A 24360-nucleotide genomic window follows, 5' to 3' on the forward strand; every position below is an offset into this window, starting at 1 on the left:
GTCATTTAGTATTTGTTATTTCTCTAAGGATTATATAAAAATGAATATTTGTATGCAAAATGTTAGCATGATTAAAGCCCAAAGAACATGCCGAGGCCATGGGTGTGGCAAATAATTGCGATTTTCTTTAGCATATTGTAGAGAGGATGTAAAGGACATATTGCAAAGAAATACACAGTTAAAACATTCTTTTGTAGTATATTTCTTTCCTACACTCACTGTTACAGTAGATTTCGCAAAAGGTTTACTGATACGGATACACACAGTAATCAATCCTTCATCAACGTTACTTTTTACATGCTTTTCAATGATATGACTTTGAATGCATACAATTAAATACGCATATAAAAATCATTTCAAGGTATTAACCCTTTTTGGTTCTTGAAACCATTTAATATGGTAAATATTGGTCGTGAACTATTTTGTTCTTCACAAATATTTTATTTTTCAAACAGAAGCATCTAGTAATCTTGAATAAAATGTAAGGTATAACATTATGCACTAGTATTCATAACCGTTGTACAGAACATTATATTATGCTCGCTTTCATATATGTCGCATTCTGTGTTATAAGCACTTTGATTACTTTTTGTGATGAAATGAAATTGGGGTATTTTTAAATGCGACACTATGACATTCTTTTTAATACCAAAGATCGTTTTTTAAGACATTTGGTGATATTATTTGGCATAATCTATCTTCTAAGTGAATTTTAAAATGTAACAAGTCTTCAGATCGTTTTATCACATTATGTTTATGACATTGCATTATTACCTCATAAACTTGTAAATCTGAAGATTTTAGTGACCTAAACTCTTAAATATAGTTGCACTTTACATTTGTATTTAAACATGGCAAATTTTGAACAAGATGATAGTCAGTTTGCAAGTGCTTAGCTATCTTTTTGTACCATTTGTGTTTTCTTATAAATGTTCAGGTTTTGGTTTGTTAAATCCTTTCGACTAGCAAACTTATTTTGAATTGTTCTACTTTGGGATGTGCATCCAACTACATTGGTTATGCATGGAACGATTGAACAAAATAAATTTCTATAAAGGGAATCATTTGCTTTTTAAATCTTCCGAAAGAACTTTTGATTTAAAGAGGTGTCCGCAGCTCTAACTTCACCAGTGAAGTTGTGCAGTCGCCATATGTTCATTACTTTTTCGGTGCCACTTACCCCCAACCCCGTACTCATAGTTGGGAGAAAACAGCTTTATTTAGATAGAGAACAAGTTTAAAGTTTTCATGAGAAAAGAACTTTCAAAAACACTTTAAGGATATCACACTCTCGTGGAATATATAGGAACCAGCTTTAAGCACACATATTTTCTACACAGAACACCTCATGTGTAAGACATTTAAAAGTAAATTACAAACATAAGAGGATAAAGTTCTACATGGAATGATACAATTGGAGCATAATATCCGCCATGAAATTTTCTTAAAATATAACAAGCAAAGAACAAAACTCCTACCTGCATACCAACAAATACAGACATAAATGATCTTAAATTGAAACAAATACAAAATAACAGAATAAAATAGAGAAAAACCGACTCCCTAAAGAACGTCCGAAACGACAATATTGTTGAAATAGAATGAACTAAATGTACAACAAACATGCACACGCAACAATAATGTCGTGCTGAACGATCTTCAATTTGTCTTATGTCCTTTATTAAATACTTTTTAATACTAAAGTCCCACATGAAATAATTTTAAATACTTAAAAAAGTGTAAAGTTATACATAAAATGGTCTTAATACTTATTTCTAGAGATAAAGTTATAAAATAAATGGTCTTAGATACAAGCAAATAAATAATAAATTCCTAAATAAAATGGTCTTAAATACTAACAAATACGGCTCGGCTTTTATAAAAAGACATATTTTGTGATAAAGATGTGTGCATGATTTTGGTGTTGCCAACTCCCAAGTGTTAGTTTGAGTGATACCTATCGAAAAATAATACGGATAGGGAGAAATCATTACCTTATAAGATCGAGGAAGGTATCAACGGGGTTTAATTTTGCGGCATTTCCATATCTTGGAATCCCTTTCTTATCTGAGTTTGAACCTGGCCTCATTATATATGTCATGATTATACCAAGGATAACGGCGCTCAATGTTGTTGTTGCAAAGTATGCAATGGTACGCAGGCCCATTTTTCCACAAGTTGATGCATCAAGACCAGCAATGCCCGCAATAAGACTAGAGATAACGAGTGGAAGAATCAACATCTTCAACATTCGCATGAGGATTTCACCTGGGAACTGGAGGTACATTATCTCCCTTTTGCTCATAGTACCAAAACTATTCCTAACAGCGAAGCCCATTCCAGCCCCAAGGATAACAGAACCGAGCAACAATATAAGAAGTAAGTTTTCTTTCATATTTTCTCCAACTTGTCTCCAGTTTCTGTTGCGCATGCGCATAATCAATCCATGCAGTCCACGGGGATTTTCCTCTGGAACATTGATGGACACTTGTGTATTCATTTTCGATGGTTCACTTGAATGTCCATCCATTTTAAAGATTTGATTTTTATTTAACACAACAAAACGTTTGTTTAGCAATTGCTAATGTTTTATTTTCTTCTGTTTATATAATGCCGATGATATATTATATTTCGGTGAACATTACACTGTACTCTTTTATCCTAATATAATTTGTATCACATATCACAAAAGATCCGAGTATAAGATGCTCAATGTACTCCCAAAATTTACTTTCAAATAAAAGAAACATTTGACTTAGCCTCCAGCTACAATCTGATCGTTATTTGCTCCGTAATTCCGTGACAGAACTGAGATCTCACCAGACCTCAGTTTTTCATTAAATTCAATTTAGCCGCGCACTACCGAAGCTTATAATCACTAATCAATAATTCCTTTAAAACATCCGCGAATGAATTTAAATGCGATCGGACTTTTTCACCTTCAATATTTTTCCTGAAAAGCGAGTATCAATTATTTAAAGTATCTCACAGAGGAATGGAAGCGTGAAAGAAGACTGGCAGACAGAGTTTCATTTATGTTTCAAAGAGCAACACTCTACTTGCCTTTGTCTCCAATATTATATGGATATCACCAGATCAGTATGTCAATATCACCCCGCCGATAAAATTAGAAGAGATAATAGAATTTCGTCGTCCATCCGTCTGTCCGAATCTTTTTCTGAGAATAAATTGGTCCAGTTTTAATAAAACTTGACATGAAAGTATATATGAATCGGCAAATGAGGCTGACCAAATGTCTTCAAAATCCACTTACTGTTAGATAAAAATGCATTTCTATTTTGAGCCATATTTTGCTTCTTGTAATGGATATTACATTGTTATGGATCTCTTCGTGAATAGAAATGATGCTCATCAAATACTATCAATCAAAACACTGAAGGTTTACGCTGAAGGTTTTAATGGGGATGTTTATGCTTTTACTACGGGACAATACTCCGCTTTTTATGGAATGGTACGGTTCTGTGTCAATGAAGGTTCAACGAAAACCGCCTAGGAACACATCTGCAGTTGATTCTAGATTCAAATTTCACCATTTTCATGTTTAAATGTTGCATTCTGCGTAGACGTTAGCTTTCAAATACCACTAAAGTCGATTAACAGGGTCAATCAAACCGATTCTGCAAGATTTTCAATTTTGCCGCATTTGGGCGTTCTTCAGGGATTCTGTTTTTTCCTCTTTTTTATTATTATTATTGATTATGTTTGCAACCTCTTATCTTATAAATAAATGACCAGTATGATTGTCTCTAGAAAGGTAAAAACTAAAGACAGATTCTTATAAATCAATATAAGCATTTATAAAATGAAGCAAATATTCATTAACATGTAATGAAGGTGACAATGCATACGGACTTAAGTTTAATCCTCGGGCATATACAAGTGAGAACACATACAATAATCATTAGTAACAGTGAATTATATTAATCTTAACAATTAATACATAAGATATCGGCATAAAGGACTGACTTCGTTTATCAGACAGGCAGATCTAATGAGAAATAATGTGTCTACAAACTAACAAGGACAAAACACATAAGTTACTACAAAAATAATTATGACTTATATAAAATCAAGAAAGGTAATCATGTTTTGAAAGTGCCAATGCACAAGGGCTTCATTTACATTCAAGTCAACGTAACACAAAGAAAATATTTAAAAATTAACAGTTAAAAACAAAATGTTTGTCAACACATATCGGCACAACAGACTGGATCGTTTATATAAAACATGATAAGGGAGTGACAAATGCATAACGAGCTCGGATCGAAACATGAAACATAACGAGGGTAAATACTGATATGAACAAATAATTCTACGTTTTGCTGGTGTTCGTGAACGTTTAAATCGTTTTATTTATTTTTAATTGATTCCAGTAGGGTTTTTTACCATAAGGAGCTGAGAGTGTGGGGGCGGGGCGGGTAGGCGTCTGTTGAAATAACAATATCTTGGTTTGTATAATCGTTATCCTTGAAAAACTTACTTTTCCTCTTGTCATGTTGTGTATGTGTTATACATGTACCAGCACCCTGGTCAATATCAATTTTATGGTGAATGAAAATCAAATGTAATTGTTAATTATTAATTACCTATATCTTGTATAGCCCTAGCACGCTCGTTATGTTCTCCATTACAATTTCATGTAAAGTATTATTAAATATCGGGAGTTCCAGGGCTTTCCATTTTATTCCAAATTTCAATATATATGACTGTGCTCTCGGCGTTGATATTAATCCAATATCCATGTATTTTTCTCACTTTATATAGGTTTTAACAAATGTTTATTAAAGAGCGGTAGAAATTTATTACGAAAATAAGGATTGTTTTCCAGTTGAATGAGAATGTCTATCAGATCATTAGTACCGAAGAGTTTGTCTATCAAAAATCTTTTTTGAAAATATCCCAACTGGTCTTTCATATATGTGTTTAAATTTGCTCAAGAAGACTGGTACATAACATGAGTTCTCAATTGGGATACATCTTCAGTTGCAATTTGTGTGCTTTAATATTGATTCACAGAAAATAGGTATGGACAAACTGACTTGTATTTTGTACATATGAAAGCCTTGTGGAATAGGTTTTTCTTCCATTATTAAAAAATCGTCAATCAACAATATTTTTTCTTCGTCGGCCTTATTTGATCGTTGTTCATTTTCTTCAACAATGGCTGAAATTTATTTAGAAACGTAAATTCCGCAGTTGATGAAGTTTCTGAACTATTCGTTATTGGTATGGGTTTTCAGTTTTCTAGTTATATCCACAAAGGGTGCAACATGATTCAGTGCCCACTCTTTCATCCGTCTTTTGTAAGAATTTGCATCCCATACTCATTGACTTGTTTCCTACAAAATAAGTCGTTACTTTATTAGAAAAAAATCTATCGCAATGTCCTGTACTCTGTAACGCTGCCATTGCACTTAAGTGGTACTTGTACAAAATCATATTAACGACCCTATCTTGAGCATGATTTGTGTATTGGTAACTGGCAATGATTTAAGACGTAAAGTTCACTGACATTTTCAGTTTGCTTTTTAGTTTATGTATCGAAGCCTGTAAAAATATGATTAACTGTATAACCAATATTAAAATGCAAAGTGTATAGTCAATCAGAGTCACATAACAGAGCTTGCTGAGAAGAAAGAAAAATGACAATGGCATTATCTTCACAGGTTTATCGCACAGTTTATACTTATAAATCTTTTGAATGTAAAGAAAAGACAACGTAACAGATAATGATTTTCTGTACCTACCTCATTTAGGGAACAAAGTGTACATATTCTCCCGTTCAATAATTTCCGATCAATATATCAGTCGGTTTCAGCAGCACATTTATTAACCTAAATAAATTTTTATTTAATGCGAAATTATGCGAAAGTCTTATTCTAAAAAGAATTTAAATATATATATTGCATTTAATAGGCGATTTCAAAATCCCGTGACACTTTTTCTTGTCAGATTAATTGTAAAGATTGTATTTATTTTGGATAACAAATACAAATGTATCTACACTAAACTTTGCATGCATTCACTAGATATAAACTTTATTAAATTCTTTTGAAACTATATTAAGAAATGTCTTGAGAAATGTTCTATTTTTAGACTACAGTCTTACCAAATGTGAAGTATCGTTATTTGAGTAGAAGTATTAATAAACGATGTTTACGATACATCTATAGTTTTTGTTCTTGAATTTCGTCTAGCCAAAACCAATAGCTTAATATGGAGGTTCTTATTGTCATCAATAAGGTGGAGTTTAAATATGAAATAATTATAAATATGAAAGTACCAATAGGATTTCCGCATTACATCCATTAGCATCTCTTTAGTGACATTATTATTGTAATATATAGCTATACTAATTTTATGTTAACATGTTCCAATCGTTGAAGATATTAAGTACTTGTATGTTTGTTATTGTGCGCCAATCGTACCATGATTGTGAAGTCATCATGGTCTTATTGCCAAATGGTATAAAAGAATAAACTACAAGTATTGTTAAGAAAGAAAAGCCAATAAAACAGTCTAATGTTCAAAAGTCCTAAAAGTTCTATCAGTTTCGTTTAAATTGTGGTAACTTTCTTACTAATTTACATTTTTTTATTTTTATATGGACAAAATAACATTTATGATCAAACCTAAAATGACCTTGATCGTAAATGTCAAATCATTGAAATTTGTAATTAATTTTAGGTTTTGTTTAAAAGCAAAGCACATAATCTGAACATCGGCATGTTGATCAAATGACCAGGTCAAATATGGAGTATGAAATTTTAATCCAATTCTGTACCCACACGAAAAATATGTTTTTGAAAACTCCCCACTACAGTAATGTTCTTCTCTTGGTGTTTTTGCTTTTGGAAAAATGGAGGTTGGTCACGCTCTGCCATGGCTCTTGTTTAACTTGTAAGAGCAAATCATGTTCTTATTGAACTTTTATGATAACACATCATCTTGTGTATTGTTCTCCTGTATATGTTTGAAAACATTTCATTCATTCATCGTTATCTCTTGTCAATAAAATTCTAAAAGGGTTAATTATTGCGTTTTCTGTCTGGGTATATCACTTTGCATAAATGATATGAAAAGGATAATGAGGATCACCGAGTTTTATCAAATTAGCGAAATTTGAAATTAAATGCAGTTGTATCGGTTCAAATTTTAATATCATAATAGTGATACCATAAAGTGTTTGATGCCCCCATTTAGGGTTGCATACAGATTTTCCCTTGTCTGATCGTCCTGCTGTTACGCTGTATGTCCTTAGACTGCCAAAATAGTGGAATATATATTGGCATCCATGTCATGTGATTTTTTTTATTTCGAAAGCATTTAAAAATGTGTACGGAACTGGATTAAAATTTCATATTTGACCTCGACATTTGATCAACATGTCGATAGTCACCATCATTAGATTTGTTTTATGAAGAGTGAATCAAATATTTAAATAGCATTGTCAAATACATCAGTTTTTAGGTTTAATACAATAAGTTAACATTATTTTTTTATCATTTTATGAATCGTGAACTATGTCATACATTGTTTTACAAACGTTTGTTAGACATATCAAAGTTTTTTGTTGTATTTTATTTCTATTGCAGTATTTTTAAAAACTACTAGACATTTAATGCAATGGTATTGTTTTAAAATTAAAAAATCTTTGAAAAGAAATATTACATTTTAAATACGCCTTTTTACGAATGTGTGTTTCAATGAGGATTCACACCAAGTTTCATCAAAATCAAGAACTTCAGTGCCATTATCAATCATTGGTGTGTTGTCAACTTTTGGCCATTCATTTATTATTTTAGGCCAAAAGATATCTCGATAGTCACATTTAATTGAGTTATTCCATATTGCTAAGTGTTTGTGCTTTTTATAGAGACCAGTGAGAGACAGTTATGTACAACAATAAGATCTACCATTTGCACAGCTTGTAAACTAATGTACGTGTATTACATGTAGTATAAACTCAAATGAAGCAACGTGTGCAACGTTAATGCATGCAAATTTATTTTAAAGATGTCAAAGAGTTGCATTTCTTAGAAAACTCTAAATATCTTTATAACATTTTAATAAAGAAGCATTTTATGTCATTTATTTATCTAAATATGTTTATCTCACAGATAGCATTGCCAGATAAATTATAGTTTCTAATACGCTCCCTTAGCAGCTAATTGATTTCACTGCCATTACTTTAAACCGCTGCTTTATGGAGCGCAAATTTATTACATTGACCAGTGAATTTTAACGGTTTTTTAAATTTGCATGCATTAACATTGCACATGTTGCTTCATTTGAGTTTATACGAATATAACAGCTATTTTTTTCGGCACTGCTACACTGCTCATTTTTGTGGGCTTTTTATATCATTATATAATTATTATGCATGTAAAGATTTTCAGTGTTTTTTCAAACAAAAAACAATATTAAAAACCAATTTAAATCCTCTCAGAAATAACTGGAAAAGGAAATTAAGAATACTAGTGTAAACATCGCTTAGGAGTGTTAAAATGTATAGTACATGTGTGAGCATATTGGCTGTTCTTAAATAAAAATTGTCTTGCCTCAGAGTTCATTTTTTATGTATGAGTTACATTTGAGATCACACTGTCCGACCTTACATTTGGCTAGAGGAACAATAGATAACTGAAGCCATTCATTCCGTAAGGCTTTTATGTGGCTAAAAAGAACAATAGAGAGAACAAAAGAGTAGCCACATTAGTACTGTCTTGTTAGAACGTCCGTCCGCATGAGGTTATTATAACCTAAAACGGCAAGCTGAACTTTTTCTTAAGTTCTACCTGTACCAATGGCTTCATACTTTACACACTTACTAATCAATACAAAGTACATGATCTGGGCAAGTTACATACCTATGGTTTCCATTTTTCCAAGTCATTGCCCCTTTCAGCAATTTTAAAATGGATGCGGTTAATCTATGCTATATTCTATCTATACTATGGCTTCATAATTTCCATATTTACTTATCAATACAAAGTACATGTACATGATATTGCCAAGTTATATAACTGTGACATCTATTTTCTCAGTTATTTCCTTTTTTCACTTTGAAAATTGGTCTTTGTATGGTTAACCTTTTGTCTTTTGTATTTGGCAGGAACATAAAATTTGGGAATCTTCTTCCTTTTGATGGAGTTAGGGGTCAGTTGGGTTTAAGTTACCTGTGCTAAAAAATATTTATTTTTTACTTTTGCTCATACGGCCTTTATTTATTGGCAGATGTCTTTCAAAGTTAGCAGTAGGATAACTTGCATAATATTCTCCCTTTTGATTGAGTTAGGGGTCAGTGTGTCAAGGTCAAGTGTGTCAATAATAGATTTCTACACATTTGTTCATACACCCTTTTTTGCCTGATGTCTTTCATATTTGGTAGGAAGATATCTTGCATGGTCGTCTTCCACAGATTGAGTTAGGCGTCAGTGGGTCAAGATCAGTGCCAAAATAGATTACAACACTTTGACTTATACAGACATTTTTAGACTGATGTTTTACTTACTTGGAAGGAACATACATTGTATATTCCATTATTGGGAATCACAAGGTCAAGATCACTTGTGCTAGCAATAGATTATTTACACTCTTTTTATACTGCCTTTGTGTGTATTTTTTTTTTACAAAAGTCTCATACGGGGAACATACCTACAAGATGGCCCTTTAAGTTTGGATGGAGTTTAGAGTCACTGGGTTCAGAGTCAATGTCTTGCATTTATATATATTTAAATAAGTTAGTTAAATCTATGGCAAAAAATGACCCGTTTACGAGAGATATACATGACCGAAGATGATGAGCCAAAACATATGAACAATTCTGTTACTTTTGTACTCATTTAAGGCAAACTCTTGGCCTGTAATAAAGCTTATCAATTAATCAATTTCAAAATCTTTTACAGTTTGATTATGTAAAATCTTTCAAGTAGACATTTTTATTTGACAGGTCCTGTTTAAATGTACTTCAGTAATATTATTTTCATTTAATCATGTCACTTCTATTGAAAAAGACACATACTGGAATGATGGCACATGTATTTATAGCTAATAGATTATGATTATCTAATATATTTTAGTTCGGTTGTGCTGGAAACTGTAAGCTTATTGAAACGATGGAACCAACCAGTACTAAACAATGAGTGTAAAGTTTATTGCTGACGGACACAAAGGCTTGCCTTTAAGGGGGGTCGAACCAACGCAGCCAGCAATCCTTAGATTACTAGTCCAACCCTCGCCGACACTCTATACATTGTATTTCTAATATTTCGTTATTTCATTATACTTGTTATTTTCCCTCTTTTTTAGGTTTTCGTCGTACCAACACAGTATAGGTCATATAACAACTTTCCAGCTTTACTTTGCTTCTCGTCAGGGAGATAATTCCCACTTATCTGTCATTGTTCATGCGTAGTTTTTCCCCTTAGATTATTATAAAAACACGGGTCTTTATTGTCAACTTAGGTCCGTGATAAAAGTCGTTAATCAAGAACACATCTTTTACAGGTCGTCTGATTAGCTCAATAGGTACAGCGTTGGACTATGAAACGGGTTTGACTCCAAGACTGTGCAGGTCACCTTCATTGTGATTGATCATGAAATCATTTCTACGGTTATTCGCACCACAGACACTTAGGGTCTGGACCTCAAAACACCTTTAAAGTCCAAATAAAATGTATATTTGTCAATCCCAGCACATGTACTTATCATATATACCACAAGGCCGTCGTCGATGGTCCGGCCGGTCCGGCCTTGGCCGGACCAATATTTTGGCCAAAAATGAGTAAAAAAAAAACAAACAAAAAACACGCATCGCTGATAAGCAATTTGACACTTGACTGGCCCCTTATGCAATGCGCGGTAATATACAAACTTGACGTGCAGAAACAACTGGACACTGTTAATTGACCAGGTATATGTAGGAGTCCTACGAAGTCAAGTGTTAAGTTATCTTAATTGGCATTAATTGACATCGACGTGGCTTCGGACAGTTCACAGTATATATATATATATATATATATATATATATATATATATATATATATATATATATATATATATATATATATATATATATATATATATATATATATATATATATATATATATATATATATATATATATATATATATATATGTTTATTTAAAATATAACATCACAATTCTCAAAAATTTGCTTCAGTTCACATACAAGTATCTTAATATGAATAGCTTAAGATAGCAAACTATCATTATGTGTGACACAATTCCATCGGAACCAAATCAACCAATATCATTTTCGTTTCCAAAACGAACATTTGTGAGTACATTTTTTCATCAATGTTATATATATTATGATATAACAAAACCGGCAACCGTGTTATGGCCTCCAATCGATCTTGCCATGGCCAGTGTTAAAGAGAGATTTGACCAACCGGTCATCCCGTATTTCAGAACGTGGAGGATTTACATACTAAGGTCGCACAACCTTTGAAGACCGAGTACACTAGAGAACTTGGTTTTGTTTGAAATTCCTATAGTAACGACATTAACCGAGACATCTTAGAGGTGCAGCTAAGGCCTTACCTGCTACGTTCACATTTTGACAAATCAGAAAATAGTACTGTTACTCTACCTGACGTTTTGAAATTTGTGTCAGAACAGTCAGTGCTAAAACGAGCACTGTTCTCTGAGGTCGTTGTGTTGTTTAAGATTTTGTTAGAAATGCCTGCTACTAATGCTACAAGTGAAAGGACATTCTTGGCGCTCAGAAGAAGAAAGACATACCTGAGATCGACAATGTCTCAAGTACGTTTGAACAATCTAATGGTGTTACATATTCATAAGTACAGGACAGATTCACTTAACTAACGTGTTATTGCCGATGAGTTCATTACCACCAGAGAACGATGGCGATTTGTTTTTGGAAAATTTACATAAAATGAAACTCTGTGTTGTGTAAGATTATTGTGAACAAAATACAAGTTACTGCTAAACAGAAAGTGGTTATTAGTGACTCGTAATGTACTATTCTTCCATCATGTCATCAATTGATATTTAAGCCTATACCATTGTGTGATTTATTAAACAATAATCCACGTACTGTAATATTTCTTGTATTTGTTTATTTATGATTATCAGATAAAAATGCATCTAAATAATTATAACATCAGTTATTGTTTATGTTTCATTTGCCAAATATCAATTACATGTACTGTATTCATTTTTATGTACACCTGTCCGTCCGTTATGCGAACCTTAAATTTCACCCTTAAAACTTACGGCGCACTTAAAATTGTAAAAAATCGTTGACATATATTACTATAACATGCACTAGCGGCAGGCTGTAAACTGTGCCAAATATACGGGAAAACGCCCCTGAGAGCATCCTAGAATAAAAAAATTTCCGGGGGAGCATGCCCCCGTACCCCCCTAGATTCTGGTTCAAACCAACAAAGTTGGTCGCACCAATCACAAAATCGTGACGACGGGCCTGTACCATTAAAGCATTAAACTTAACATAAGCTGTTTTGAAAAACAAGTAATATTTCAATGTCTAGCCTAATTATTTTGACGATTTGAAATATGATTTTGTTTCAAAACACAGTGTCTGTGATTCGCACTATACCTCTGCTCTGGCATGTACAGAAATTATCAGTTCCTTGCAAAAGTGAAGGCAATTAGTAATTATTATAAGATCCACGGCAACGTGTAAGACGGCAAGTTCGCATATTCTCTACAGCTCTGTGTAAAGTTTAAGGTTTAGTTTGTATACATAGTATGAGTTAGCTGCCGATGTCCCAACTAAAACTGATATGTGAGTGACCCTAACAGTTTCTGTTTTGTGCCTTAACGGACGGGTGGGCCCTCATTAAGCATATCTACATCTACATTATACATGTACTAACGATTACACTAAGCAGGCACCGTTGTCTGGGAATAGCTGTTAAAACAAATGTGTTTTAAAAGTGCAAATTTATAGGTGTAAGATAAAAGCAAGTTAAAAGAGAATTACAAGACTGAGATAAAAAGTTAATAGCAAAACTGACTTAGAACAGTTTTACTGGTAAAAAGGATGCAGCTGCTTGTAAAGAGGTCTAAACTGGGACTAGCTTGTAAGGACACGGGTAGGCCATTTCATAGACGAATACTTCTAGGGGAAATGAATAGGATTGGTATTGTGTCATTTGAGTATGGTATTAGGTAGTTCCGGTTTCTAGTGGGTGTTTGATGGTGATGGTCAACCCTCACAAGATTGTGTTGGATTTTGTAGAGTAGGGTAACAGAGCTGATGTTGAGCCTCTGTTCTAGGGTTTGCCAATTAAGTTCACTTAACATTTTAGATACACTACTGGTGTTATTGTAGTCGCTGTATACATATCTGGCAGCTGACCTTTGAACTTGTTCTATTTTGTAAACCAGATATTTTTGCCAAGGATGCCAACCCGTGGAACAGTATTCTTACTGGGGCCTGACATAGGTTTTGTAGGCAGTTTCTTTAACCTTTTTGTTTGAAGTGTTGACTTTTCTTTTTATAAATTTGAGTGAATTATTTGCTTTTGCTGTTATTTATATGATTGGTCCAAGATAGGTCTTTACTAATTGTTACACCTAAATATTTTGCAGCCTTAGAGGATTTTAGTTGTTGACCATGTAAATTATAAGGGAATTTCTTGCGGCTGATACTAAGGACTTCACATTTAATTGGGTTTAAGTCCATGGACCAATCAGATTCCCTGTTTTCAAGACTGTTGAGATCTTTTTGAGGGTATGTGCATCTTGGTTGATTTGATTGTTAGATATACTATTGTATCGTCTGCAAATAGTTTAACCTTGCCCTTAACACTATCAGGGAGGACATTTATGTAAGGTAAGAAAAGGCAAGGTCCCAGGACCGAGCCTTGGGGAACACCAGGGAGGACAGGTTAGTTGTCTGAGTTTTGACCATCAACAACTATACCTGTTGGGTGCGACCATATAAAAATGACCTTGTCCATGTGACCACAGATATATCTTTTACTATATACTTTTTAACAAATCAATAACAATAGATCGTGTGTAATCCACCTAGACTAAGTAAACTCATAGATATAAAAGTAAACTGTACATATTTTTTTCAAGTTGATTCTGGTTGTCAGATCATAATTATAATAATGTCATTATGTAGAAAATACATTTAGACAGATCTGAAATAGTCAAATAAATACATTTGTTACTCATTTTACATAGACCTATCTATCTCTAAATACTGCTAGTGTTATAGGCAAAAATTGAGTGGATTAAATCCTCCATCAAATGTCACGCGGTAGGATTATTTTTAATTCGTAATAATGAATGGTTTCGTGGCAGTTTCATATTGTGATAAATGGAGCAAGTAGTCTTTGTGTAGTCTTGTGGTGTTTTGTGGTAGTCTTGTGGTATATTGGGGTAATTAAACCCTACTTTGCATGTTATCTCCCTTGGTTTAGAACTCTTGCATGCGGAGAATGCTACTGGTTCCACGCGCAAAGAACGAGTAACAAGAAAACATTTAACATAAACGGGAAAAAAAAACAAAAGGCACACACGGCAAAATAAAAATAGCGAAAATCATGACTAAAGATTCTAAAAAGCATGGCAGTGCCAAAGATGTGGTGTCACAAAAGGTAATGAATTTAAAAAATCTACGTAAATTGTGTGTATAAAGTGTATAGAAATTTTAATAGTTGGTGGGGGACGGCACAATCGGAGTCTCATAGTCATAATTTTTCCGCGGTATAGGGACCGGCGGTATATTACATGAAATCTGTTAAATTCACACTACAAAGGTAAGGATCGTAAAGTTTTGGGAAATGAGCATAATGTAGATGTATTGGAAAGCCCGATGTATCTATTGTAGGAAAGATCCGTTAACCATGTCAATTTTTCCATTATTGTTTACATGCGACAATCGTTTTTTTTCTGCTAACCAATGTCCACTGGCTGACCTGGAATCGTGTACATATGGGTTGGATGTGAACCTCAATAAACAAAAATTAAAACTAGAAAAAAAGTGCTGCTTCATTCTTTAATGTAAAAACAATGGAACAAACTTGTCAATTTCCATTTACAAATTGATTTGGACATAGGGTCCGTCCACTTTTTGTGAAGAAACTTAGATGTTCAGTCCTAAACAGTTACAAAATTTCTTCCTGCGCCAATAGTATGAGTGAATGGTATGAATCGCAGTCGGCAAAAGTTCCAGTCCACTGTTTGTTTTTGTTTTCTTTTGTTGTAGAAAAAGAGTGATCATGATGAATATGTTGATGATGATATTGTGGTATATTTTTGTTTATAAATATTGTATTCATTACTTGTTCAATGTTACTAGTTATTATTTATCGTTAGCTTTACTTTTTCAAACAAAAAATTTTGAGCTATTGCTAAAGTCATGGTGTTGTTGCAGTTGCCGCCCACAAGCATTATCATTGGACATTATTTTGAGCTTCACTTTTCAAAGAAAAAAAGTGAAGAAATTGTCATGTTCCTTCTTTGCTTGTCACAGTATTGGTGTCGGCGTCGGTTAACCTTTCTGTTGCCGTCCGTTTTCCCAGAAACTATGAATGCTATTAAGAATTCTCTTCATACTTAGTGTACATGTCATAAGGGAATGCCATTTCAAAGGCTAATAATCCTGAAATTATTTTTTTTGTGCAAATCACATTTTTGTTAAGGTCCATTTTCTGAGATATTAGTTATCAATGTAAATGTTAATATTAAAAATATTTTATTATTGTCAATCAATGTATTCTTGATGACTAGAGTCAGGATCAGGCCCATTTGTGTTTATCTAGGATAATGTTCTTGTTTTTCACTATTTTTTGTCTTTTTTCTTTATTACATTTTGCAAAACTTGACCACTATGTTTTTTGTTCATTTTATATTACTAAATTTGTAAAATTTACATGATTTTTGAAACGAATGAACAATTTCATATAATTCCAAATAATGATGCATTATGTATTTAAAAATCAGAAACGAGACATTTTACAATCTTCTTTACCACTTCTGCTGCATATAAGTTACAAAAAGCAATAATTTTAAAATAAATCTTTAAAAAACAGATTTTCTATGATTCGAACTTGCAACTAAGTGATTACAATTTAGTTGTAATTTTGTATTTACAGTTAGGGCTATTGGGCAGTAATTATAAATTAAAGTATTAGAAGAACTTTACTATCATTATAAACCAATTCTTAAATTGTAATAAATTATAGAAACTTAGCAAAAAACATCCCTTAAACTTATAAATCATTATAAACATCATTATCATACTGCCTGAAGCAATAAAAGCCTCTATTTATGTTTTTGCATTTGGTAATGAGAAATAGCTTTTGCCCTTGTTCGTACTAATTGGCTCCAGTTTTAGGAATAAACACTGTTTTCAGGGTTATTCATAACATTCAGTGTTCATTCTAGTTTTACTTGATAACTGAAAATCAGTTGAATTTGTTGATAATTTCTAATGTAGATGTTTATGCTTTTTACATTTCAGGTACAAGAATTCAAAGACACTTTCAAGTCAGAGGTGAGCATAATTTTGTTAAGCATTTTCTTACTTAGTATCATAAGGATAATTGATATAAAACATGTTTCAAACAAGTTTCTTGAATGGGTCTCCCCTCTAAATTTAAAGATTGTTTTCTAATACATGTATTTAAAGTCATTTTCATTAAGGCTTGTATTGCCACGCCTTTGTGGTGCTCTTATTTTACAAAAAAAACATAGTTACTGGTTTATTACTCTTTAACAAGACAATGGTATTATGGATTGTAATAGTTTTACTGGTTTATTACTCTTTAAGAAGGCATTGAATTGTAATAATTTTACTGGTTTATTACTCTTTAACAATGTGTTGAATTGTAATAATTTACTGGTTTATTACTCTTTAACAAGGCATTGACTTGTAATAATTTACTGGTTATTACTCTTTAACAAGGCATTGACTTGTAATAATTTACTGGTTTATTACTCTTTAACAAGGCAAAATAAAATAAAGGTCAAGTTCAAATTTGACTTTTCACACATGATTATTCAGAGTTATAGTTAATAGTAGTTTTAGATGGAAAGTAGTTGAAGTAGTTTGGTTGGGGTTATGAATCACCTTAATTGATAGCTTTATTATTTTTTTCAGGGAGAACATTTAGTAAAAACAGTGTTTCCACAGAAGATCATAGAGTTAGAAGAAATACACAAGGTATGTACTTCACTATAAATGTTCCATTTAAAACAAGTGATGGGGCTTCTGTGGGGAAGTGGTCAAGGTAGTTGACTTTAAATCACTTGCCCCTCACCGCTATGATTCTTTCATGTGAGGAAGTTATCCAGCTAGCTTACAGAGCGTCGATGATTCTACTCGAATGCCCATTTATGCCTGAATTAATGCAAGGAAGGGCATGTGAGTTTTTACTCCACCAGAAAAGCTGGAAAGTCGCCATTTGACCTACAAGTAAACTGTGTCAGTGCGATTTAAAACCCATCTTTAAAATAAACAACTTATTAAACTAGTTTTGCATGTTGACGTTTGCACATTAATTTTAAGGGTCTATCATTTACATTAATTAATATCAAACAAAAAGGTTTGATAATGATAAGATGGCCAGGGCCATTGGCACTCTTATTTACAATAATCATGAATTTTCGTTCAAATATTTGCAGAGTTTGAGCCTATCAAAGTTGTCAGAAGTTCACAGTGACTTGAATATACCTGTACCAGAGGCAATTCATCTTGACAATGGAAATGATGAGGTAAAAAGTTTATATGTCAATTGTTTTTCTTGCAAAGTAATTTGTAAATAATGGTTAGTTATCTAGGAAAGCTGGTTAGATGAACCAGTCGCTAAAGGGATTTGACTTAACTGTGTTAAAAGCAGTGTAAAAACCAAACAAACATTTCATTATTCTTGCAAGTAAGTGGATTAGAGCTGTAACTTCATGTAATAAAATCAAATTAATGTGTTCAATAGGTCATGACATTATCAACTTATATAATTGTGTTAACAGTTTTTCTTTACTGAGTGAATGTGTAAATCTTTACTGACAACAATTAGGGCCAGAGACATATGTGTTTACCATTATTTATCATTTTGTAACATTTAAAATTTTCTTTAATCATACAATGTTTAAACAAAAATTTTCATTGATAATATTTTTTAACAAGAGCAAAACGTTTGTGATTTTAAACAAGATATCCAAACCACTTGTTGGATTTTGACAAAACTTGATCTTTAGGAGGCACTTTACAAAAGTTATAAAAATGGTTCCAGTCTTATGTATAAGTAGGTTACAAGAGCTAAAAATAGACTTAAAAATAAAAACTTGGATCAAAAGTGACAACATATTGTGATTAATAACTGACTTTTGCATGACCTGTTTTAGTAATGTATCTAAGGTGAGCGACCTAGGGCCATCACTGCCCTCATTTTTAATTTCCTACTGTGTATATTATATATTTAGTTCATAAAACATAACAAAACATATGAACTTTATTGATTATAAATTATTAGATAATACAATATCCTCATTAATTTTTCAGCCAGCAACCAAAAAGAGAAAACATGACCATTCAGTACAAGGTAATCATTAAGACTGTTAGTGTGTGATTTAACTTGTTGAGTAATATGAACCAGTTGCTTTTAAAATTTATGCAATGGATAGTTATGGTGCAAATTGGTCTATTTAAAGTAATTTTTAGCTCGACTCTTCGCAGAATAATCAAGCTAATGCAGTCACCTATTTGTCGGCATTGGCGTCCCTTTGGTTAAGTTTTTGCTTGTATGCTGGTATCTTCATAACTATTGATGGGTTTGTGCCTTTTTTGGGACAATTTTATGCATTCATAATAATATAGCAGTGATTTACTTGATAAAACATCTTAATAACAAGCCTTTGTACCTTTTCGGAAAATTTTATGTATTCATATAGGTAAGCATTATCATACATGATGAAACACCCTTGTGACAACTATTCGAATAGTCGAGCGTTACTCTCCACCGACAGTTCTTGTTATCTTTTCTGTTTCGAAAAATGGTCAAGCTTTAATGATCGCTGTGGCATCGTTGGTGTTGTCGTCATTGTCGTTGTTGTCATGCAAAAACTTTAATGTAGCCCATTATTCAAACATTTTATAAGTTACATGAAACATGGAATACTTGCTTATCATGACAAGGTACAGCTGTAATACAAGAGGCATAATTCTGAAAGCAATAATTTTTTTAGTTATGACCTTTTTTAACTTGGAATTTTTAATAGACAAGCGTTAACATGGCATGCAGTGCTCTTGTTAAGCTCCCATAACAGAAAGCTTATACTGGTAGTCGTGGCCTTGTCCATCTTGGCTGCTTTAACTGAATGGTACACCATCCAACTTTAAACAAAAGAGAACAATAGACTTCATTCATTTACATTAGAAAGAAGAAGCCATAGCATTAAAAGAATATAGCAAACAAAAATATGACTCCATATTCCAGTTATATCTGGGCAAACATCCAATATATCATTTAGATGTTCTTACAAAATATTTCTTGTACAAAATGCTCAGATAGTTCTAAGTGATGCAGCATGAACATAAATACGGTAAATAATAATATTTTGTTCTAGAACATTTGATTATCTGCTATATATAAATATGTCATATCAGATCATGTATCCACAAAATTATTTATGGGATTACATATCTAACATTATGCACCACTTCACTTTAATAAAAAAAAATGTGTATTTATTTTATAGGAACAGAAGTTTTAGCATTACCAAATGGACCATGTCCAATAAACAAAAAGTTGTGTGACATTTCAGAACAGTTAAAACCCTACATAAGAGATTTGATAGATCACTCTAACACTGTAAGTATAATACCTATAATACTTCACCATACTATAACACAATATGCTGCATGTACTTATAATACTTTACCATACTATAACATAATATATGATAATTATTTGATTTGTTACTTTGTAGGGACATTGCCCATGGCCAGTAGATGTGGCCTTTCGGTTTTGTGGCCATTAGGTCAAAGGTTAAGGTCATAGTGATACTGTAAAGTCATTGTCCAATCAATAACTTGAGAATGATTTATTCTAAATTTGGGAAACTTGAAAGAGACATCGTACTTGACTTTTGGGACATATAATTGAGAAACTTACAAAAACCGTAAATTTACACAAACTTGGTGACAGTGTTTATAACCATGCCAAAATTAAAAATGCAAAACGTGTTTCATGCCTCCATTTATTACTTGCAGTTAAAGTGCCTGTGCCTATGTTTTAGTGGAAGTTTTAAATATTTGAATACACAAAATCAACTAAAGATTCAAATTGAAATGCTAAATTTTGTATATGTTAAGCCAGAGGCCTTATGGGAAAAAATGATGTGTTTATAATGTGTTTCATGACTTATATTTCAGATAAAAATGTGGATATCATTTTTAATACCAAAAATAGAAGATGGCAATAATTTTGGAGTCTCTATACAGGTAATTAAACTATTCTAATCTCAAGCTAACAAGAACAAGATAAGCTATTAGAACAGTGTGTATAGTCTGGTGCCGATTTTCTGGCATCAATTAATGCTTGTGCTGCTTTTGTAACTCTGTACAAAAAGGTATTGCATGGCAGTGCATATATTTTGATGTGATGTCATTTAGGTTATACAAACATAGTGTAAAGACTAAATGTTCGCTTGCACTGTAGGCACATGGATGAAAGAAGGATTCTTTTTCACTTAAACAGTCTTTAATTTGGGTATGTGATGAATATAATACTATATTCGTGCAGGTTCATTAACTGAATTTATAGATTAAATTCAGCATTCGACTTACACTCATTTGATATCCTCTATTTAGTGTTCATTGATGATCGATTCTAGTCATATTTTCTTTAAAGACATATAGACATTTACCAAAATGAACACTACATAATACAATTTATTTAAATGTCGCATGCTATCAGAATATGATAACAGAAACATTTTTTGCGAATAAAGTTCTAAGGTTATGCAATATTTTAAGTTAATTCTTTTATGTACTTTTTGTTTCAGAAGAGCCAAGGAATTGCCCTTGTTAATGCGTTTTGATCTTGAATTCAATGTTTAGAAACTCTGGTTATTGCTTTCATATACATTGTATAATAAACATGTACTAAATTTAAATTTTTATCACTTTAGGAGGAGACATTAGGTGAAGCACGACAGGTGGAGAGTGAAGCTGCTACGTACCTCGACCAGATTTCTCGATATTTCATCTCAAGAGGCAAACTTGTATCAAAGGTTGCCAAATACCCACATTTGGTATGTACTTTATCATCATATTGTATCATAGTTTGGGAAGCTTTCTGTTGAAAACGTGTCAGAGTTAAATCGTATACATATACATGCACAGTGCGTTAACTGGAGTGCGGGTATTAGTTACCCGCACTCCAGAGCATGCCCATTGATTGGCTCATTTTTGCTGGGGTTTACATATTGTGACGGCAGAGAAAGGGAAAGCGACAGAAATGTCATATTCAGATGTTCGTTCATTGGTTCATTTTTGCCGGGGTTTCATATTGTGACAACAGGGAACGTGCTTTTATGTTTGACTATGATACAAAAGAGAAAGAACACCAAAACACTCGACAATCTGATTAATACTCGGGGGCTACGCCCCCTCGTACAAATCAGATAGCCTCGTGTTTCGGTGCTCTTTCTATTACTTATTGAATTGTACCATAGTGACAAAAATTGAACATGTAATTTATGTTGCTGTCAGATTGTGTGAGTTTAGAAGTTCACCACAAGTAATTTGATACATGTTTTAAAAAAAGCTGTAGTATGGCCATCTTTATACTGTTGGCTGTACAAAATTCTTTTATCTAGATATTATTTTAAAGTGATTTATTAAATGAATTATCCATTCAATAGTTCCAAAAATGGAGGCAGGACAAGTCCATTTAAGAAATTCAGCAAGTTATGGGTTAAAATTTAGTGTACAGTGAGTTCTTGGTTCCATGAAGACTTGTTAAGATGTTAAGAATGAAAATATATTTGATAGTTGCCTTATCTTATTCTATCATGTGTATAACAGTCATTGAATTTAGCACTGGCCCGGTGGCCCATGGACAATGAAAATTAGTTCGGGCCAGTGAAAATTATAAGAAAATTTAGTTAAATATATAGTAGAATAAATTCAAAACTGAATTTTGGCCAGTAAATTCAAAATCTTAAATTCATTGACTGTGTAATTGAGACAGTAGATTAATCAAATATTATAATACAGGATGACTATAGACAGTCAGTGAGAGAACTTGATGAGAAGGAATATTTCAGTTTGAGACTAACCAGTGCAGAATTACGCAACCACTACGTAAGTAATTTACTAATATCAAGTTTTACAGTACTACAGTAATGCATTCTTACATACAACATTATGAATGAAGTACTTAAAGATTTAATGATTTAGATATATGGGTTATTATAATCTTTATGATTATATAAATGAATGTCTCATAAATGTAATCCGAGTCTGTCATACGGTCATAAGTAGCTTGTCTTGGGTGTCACTTACTTAACATAAGACATGTAAAGTTAAAGTAAACATGTCATATCCTCAGAAACTACAATGAAGAGGATATATCTTTAGTTTCTGCTAGCAACTTCAATTTACTTTGTTCCTATGCCGAGGCACGTGCCTTGTGTGTTACCAATAAGTTAAAGATAAATTTATATCACTTTCTTAATCTGTAGCAAAAATGTTGACAATGTTAAATCTACTTGTTTCTGTTTTAATATTGCACATACGATTTAACTTCTTATGGAACAATTTTTATATCGTCATATTGTTGTATTGTTTCAGGCCAGTTTACACGACTTGATCATGAAGAATTTTGAGAAGATATTAAAGCCAAGAAATGCGAATGCAGAGGCCCTGTATTAGAGAAGAGATTCAAGATACTTCTCTTAGTTTACTATAACCTGATTACATGAATGTTTCTGTCAACACATGATATATTCTATTTTTAGCTTGACCTTTTTCAAAGGAAAAAAAACGAGCTATGTCTACAGTCATGGTGTGGTTAAATGTTCTGATGTCCTTAAATTTTAGGTCAAATTATTGCATTTTCATTGATTTTTTACTGTTATTGTCTATAAATTTGTACTTTAAGATTGAATTGTATTCATACTTTTTGATTTAACTTGACCTTGACCTTTATTCAACCTTGACATATAGTGTCAAATTTTTAAATTTATCTTTATTTATGTACAGATTTGATGAATGCTTTGACAAACCAATGTTTGTGACTAACTGAGCCTTTTGAATAACTTAAATATATGACCTTTGTTAAGAAAAATTACAGATATGTGAAATGACCTTAACTGTCAAGTCTAGTATGAAATTTATATTAGATTTAGGTAAGGTACTTTTCATTGAAAATCTTCACTACAATATTTTTCTTCTGAGAAGATTGCCTTTGGAATAAGAAATAGTCGATCATGGCTCCTGCTAGGTGGTGGCTCGGTGTTGATTAATATAATCAAATGATTCAACAGTGTGATCAGGTTATAGGTTTATAACATCAGAATTTGTAGCATTTATTTGTAAAGCTATATAAGAATTGTCAACTTTATTTTACTGTACTATTAAAACGTTAAAGCAGTGTCACTTGCACTTAATGCATTTCTTCAAAAACAAGTAACAATGGCTTATTGGTGCTAAGTTTGAGTCAATGAATAATAGTGCTTATATTTCAGTTTTTATTTTGTTTGTAATTCTAAGACCTTACACAGGTATTGATCTGACTACTTTAACACAAGTACTGATCTGAATATTAAACACAAGACCTCTTAGAATGTTTACCTTAAAAGTTATTTGATTTTACTACTCATTCATTGTAAATAAGACAACATTTATGTTTAAATTTCACATAAATCATTTTCATTCACATGGTTTTGTTCTTTTTTTATAACCCTGAGTGATGAAACATGTAAGGATGACCCAGTTCAGATTTTAATTAAATGGAGAGATGTCAAAATCATAATGTCATCAGACAGTGTCTGAATGGCTTTTTTACGCGGTTTTTAGCCCGCCTGAGCATTTTGTGCCCAAAGGTGAGCTTTTGTGAGAGCAATGTGTCATTGCCAGCAACCATTCCTCATTATTCAAAATTTCTTTAACAACATCTCATAACCAACAGCTTATAAACATCCAGGTGGATTCTGACCAAATTCTACAGGTATGATCCTTAGATGGCAGCAGGCCTACAAAAGTTATATCATCTTAATATTTTAGACAATATGTCATGGTTTAAATAGACATTTGTCGAAAATATTAAGATGATTTTCATTTTGTTCTTAACAAAAACA

General features: G+C 32.4%; 2 protein-coding genes across 3 annotated transcripts in view; one reads left to right on the forward strand and one right to left on the reverse strand.

Annotated features, from left to right (window-relative positions):
- LOC132751297 (excitatory amino acid transporter 1-like) overlaps window positions 1-3061 on the reverse strand; it is a 58129-nt gene extending 55068 nt beyond the window's left edge. The window contains exon 1 of the mRNA XM_060741458.1: window positions 1995-3061. Within this exon, the coding sequence (XP_060597441.1) occupies window positions 1995-2530 (536 nt within the window). The 5' untranslated portion in view covers window positions 2531-3061. The remainder of the gene's footprint in view (window positions 1-1994) is intronic.
- Window positions 3062-14502: 11441 nt separating this feature from the next.
- LOC132751299 (proteasome activator complex subunit 3-like) lies at window positions 14503-23939 on the forward strand. 2 transcript variants are annotated; one of them, XM_060741461.1, is made up of 11 exons: window positions 14503-14648; window positions 15260-15301; window positions 16517-16549; window positions 17156-17218; window positions 17680-17769; window positions 18557-18596; window positions 19753-19865; window positions 20429-20497; window positions 21187-21309; window positions 22277-22363; window positions 22853-23939. In XM_060741461.1, the coding sequence occupies exons 1-11, from the start codon at window positions 14595-14597 to the stop codon at window positions 22931-22933; spliced, it is 795 nt and encodes a 264-aa protein (XP_060597444.1). In that variant the 5' UTR covers window positions 14503-14594; the 3' UTR covers window positions 22934-23939. The 2 variants fall into 2 exon arrangements, with proteins under 2 accessions (XP_060597444.1, XP_060597445.1); XM_060741462.1 differs by lacking the exon at window positions 15260-15301 and having other exon boundaries at window positions 14505-14648.
- The last annotated feature ends 421 nt before the right edge of the window (window positions 23940-24360 follow it).

The sequence above is a fragment of the Ruditapes philippinarum genome, unplaced genomic scaffold (genome assembly GCF_026571515.1).
Source record: "Ruditapes philippinarum isolate M1 unplaced genomic scaffold, ASM2657151v2 ctg1018_1_1_1_1, whole genome shotgun sequence".
NCBI classification, from domain to species: domain Eukaryota; kingdom Metazoa; phylum Mollusca; class Bivalvia; order Venerida; family Veneridae; genus Ruditapes; species Ruditapes philippinarum.

Excerpts from the sequence above, each read along its gene's own strand:
- LOC132751299 (XM_060741461.1), top strand. The coding sequence starts at position 14,595 with ATGACTAAAGATTCTAAAAAGCATGGCAGTGCCAAAGATGTGGTGTCA. Across the intron at positions 16,550-17,155 it reads AAGACACTTTCAAGTCAGAG|GGAGAACATTTAGTAAAAAC; the intron begins GTGAGCATAATT and ends TATTTTTTTCAG. Across the intron at positions 19,866-20,428 it reads TGATAGATCACTCTAACACT|ATAAAAATGTGGATATCATT; the intron begins GTAAGTATAATA and ends CTTATATTTCAG.